At 27.6% G+C, this 1,542-nt stretch overlaps 1 protein-coding gene across 1 annotated transcript in view; it reads right to left on the bottom strand.

The window, feature by feature from the left end:
* The window catches only part of LOC105622381 (protein MEMO1), a 5,563-nt gene that overhangs the window by 3,112 nt on the left and 909 nt on the right, over positions 1-1,542 (bottom strand). The window contains exons 2-5 of the mRNA XM_012203810.1: positions 1,096-1,177; positions 905-973; positions 507-619; positions 211-322 (exon numbers count right to left, since the gene is read on the bottom strand). Of these exons, the coding sequence (XP_012059200.1) occupies positions 211-322; positions 507-619; positions 905-973; positions 1,096-1,177 (376 nt within the window). The remainder of the gene's footprint in view (positions 1-210; positions 323-506; positions 620-904; positions 974-1,095; positions 1,178-1,542) is intronic.

Here is a 1,542-nt window from a genome sequence, read left to right on the forward strand (position 1 = left end):
ATATATATATATATATATATATATATATATATATATGAGACATACATGAGTCCATATAAATAAGATGAATTATTCTTATTATTATATATAATAATAAACAGAGAGAAATTGTACATATCCCTAGCTTACAATTTTTTATCAAGAAATAAAATTTTTGCGTGTTTCTGATATATTTTAGATGGAAATTAATTTATATATCTATAAACATACCCTTCCATAACTTTAGCAATAAACGGCAACTGCATCTCAATGCTATGCTCTTCTTCATCTGTGTTCAAATCCATGCATTCAAAATGACCAGTTTCTTCAAGTTCTCTTCTCACTGTTAAAAATATATCCATTTTGTAAAAAAATTCAAGGATTGTACTTTATATGCTATATACAAGAAGCATTTTTCCTTACTTAAAATGTATTTTTCACTATTTGTTACAAATTTAGCATTTAAAAAAAAAGCAAAATATAAATATGTTAATGCAGGGATAATAATGAAATGTACATATAAGCACCTTGTTGATCAATAAGTAGATCATATAACGGTGTTCGGTAAATGGAAGTCGAAGATAGGGCACAACCTGGTAATCTCACATGATGAGAAGGCCCTAGAATAAATATCCTACGGCTGCATAACAGCACGTTGCACGGTTCATTTGACTGAGAAATTTGAAAAATTACAAACTAAACTATATATTATAAAGGCTTTATATGAAAATTTACATTGATTAAACTATCACAATATAAACTGACATTCCTTTCTAATGATTACAATAAGATATTATGATTATAAAATAACATAAATGTAATTTATACAGATAGGTTTAAATTGTATTTTTACATTTTGTAAATTGTGATTAAACATTTGTTTATAAAATGTTAAGATAATATAGATAATATAATTCACACTTACACAACTACAGGACTAATTTGTCGGTAAGCAAAACCAGCACATGCTCCACAATAGCTGTATCCTGCATGACTATAAATTGATATACATTTAATACATACACACATATGTGTATATGTATGTATGTGTATGTGTGTATGTGTGTGTGTACATATAGCTTAATAAACTTGAAGAAAATATATTGCACTACTAACGGAGAAATGATGGCTCTCGCGGGTCCATGGGATAAATCAGCAGCGCTTAACCAACCTTCCAACTGTTTACTCAATTCTAAACCTATGGCAAACAGAGATTTAACTTTGATAATATATGAATCAAAATTTTTATTATAAAATATAAACATATATGCACGCTCGCACACATGCACGCACATACGCATGCATGCACGCACGTACGCATACACGCATGCACAACGTACGTACGCATGTACATATGCACATACATACACACACACACACAGATGTTTGATGAATTATAGAAATTTATTTATTCTCCTTTGAGCAAATAATAAGATAGATAAAAAGAAGTACATTATATAATGTATGCATTTTCATAAGAATAAATCATCAAATTCAATTTTCAATTCTGTATTCATATTATATTATACTATATTTTATATATATATATATATATATATATAT

The sequence above is a fragment of the Atta cephalotes genome (assembly GCF_000143395.1).
Source record: "Atta cephalotes unplaced genomic scaffold scaffold00002, whole genome shotgun sequence".
NCBI classification, from domain to species: domain Eukaryota; kingdom Metazoa; phylum Arthropoda; class Insecta; order Hymenoptera; family Formicidae; genus Atta; species Atta cephalotes.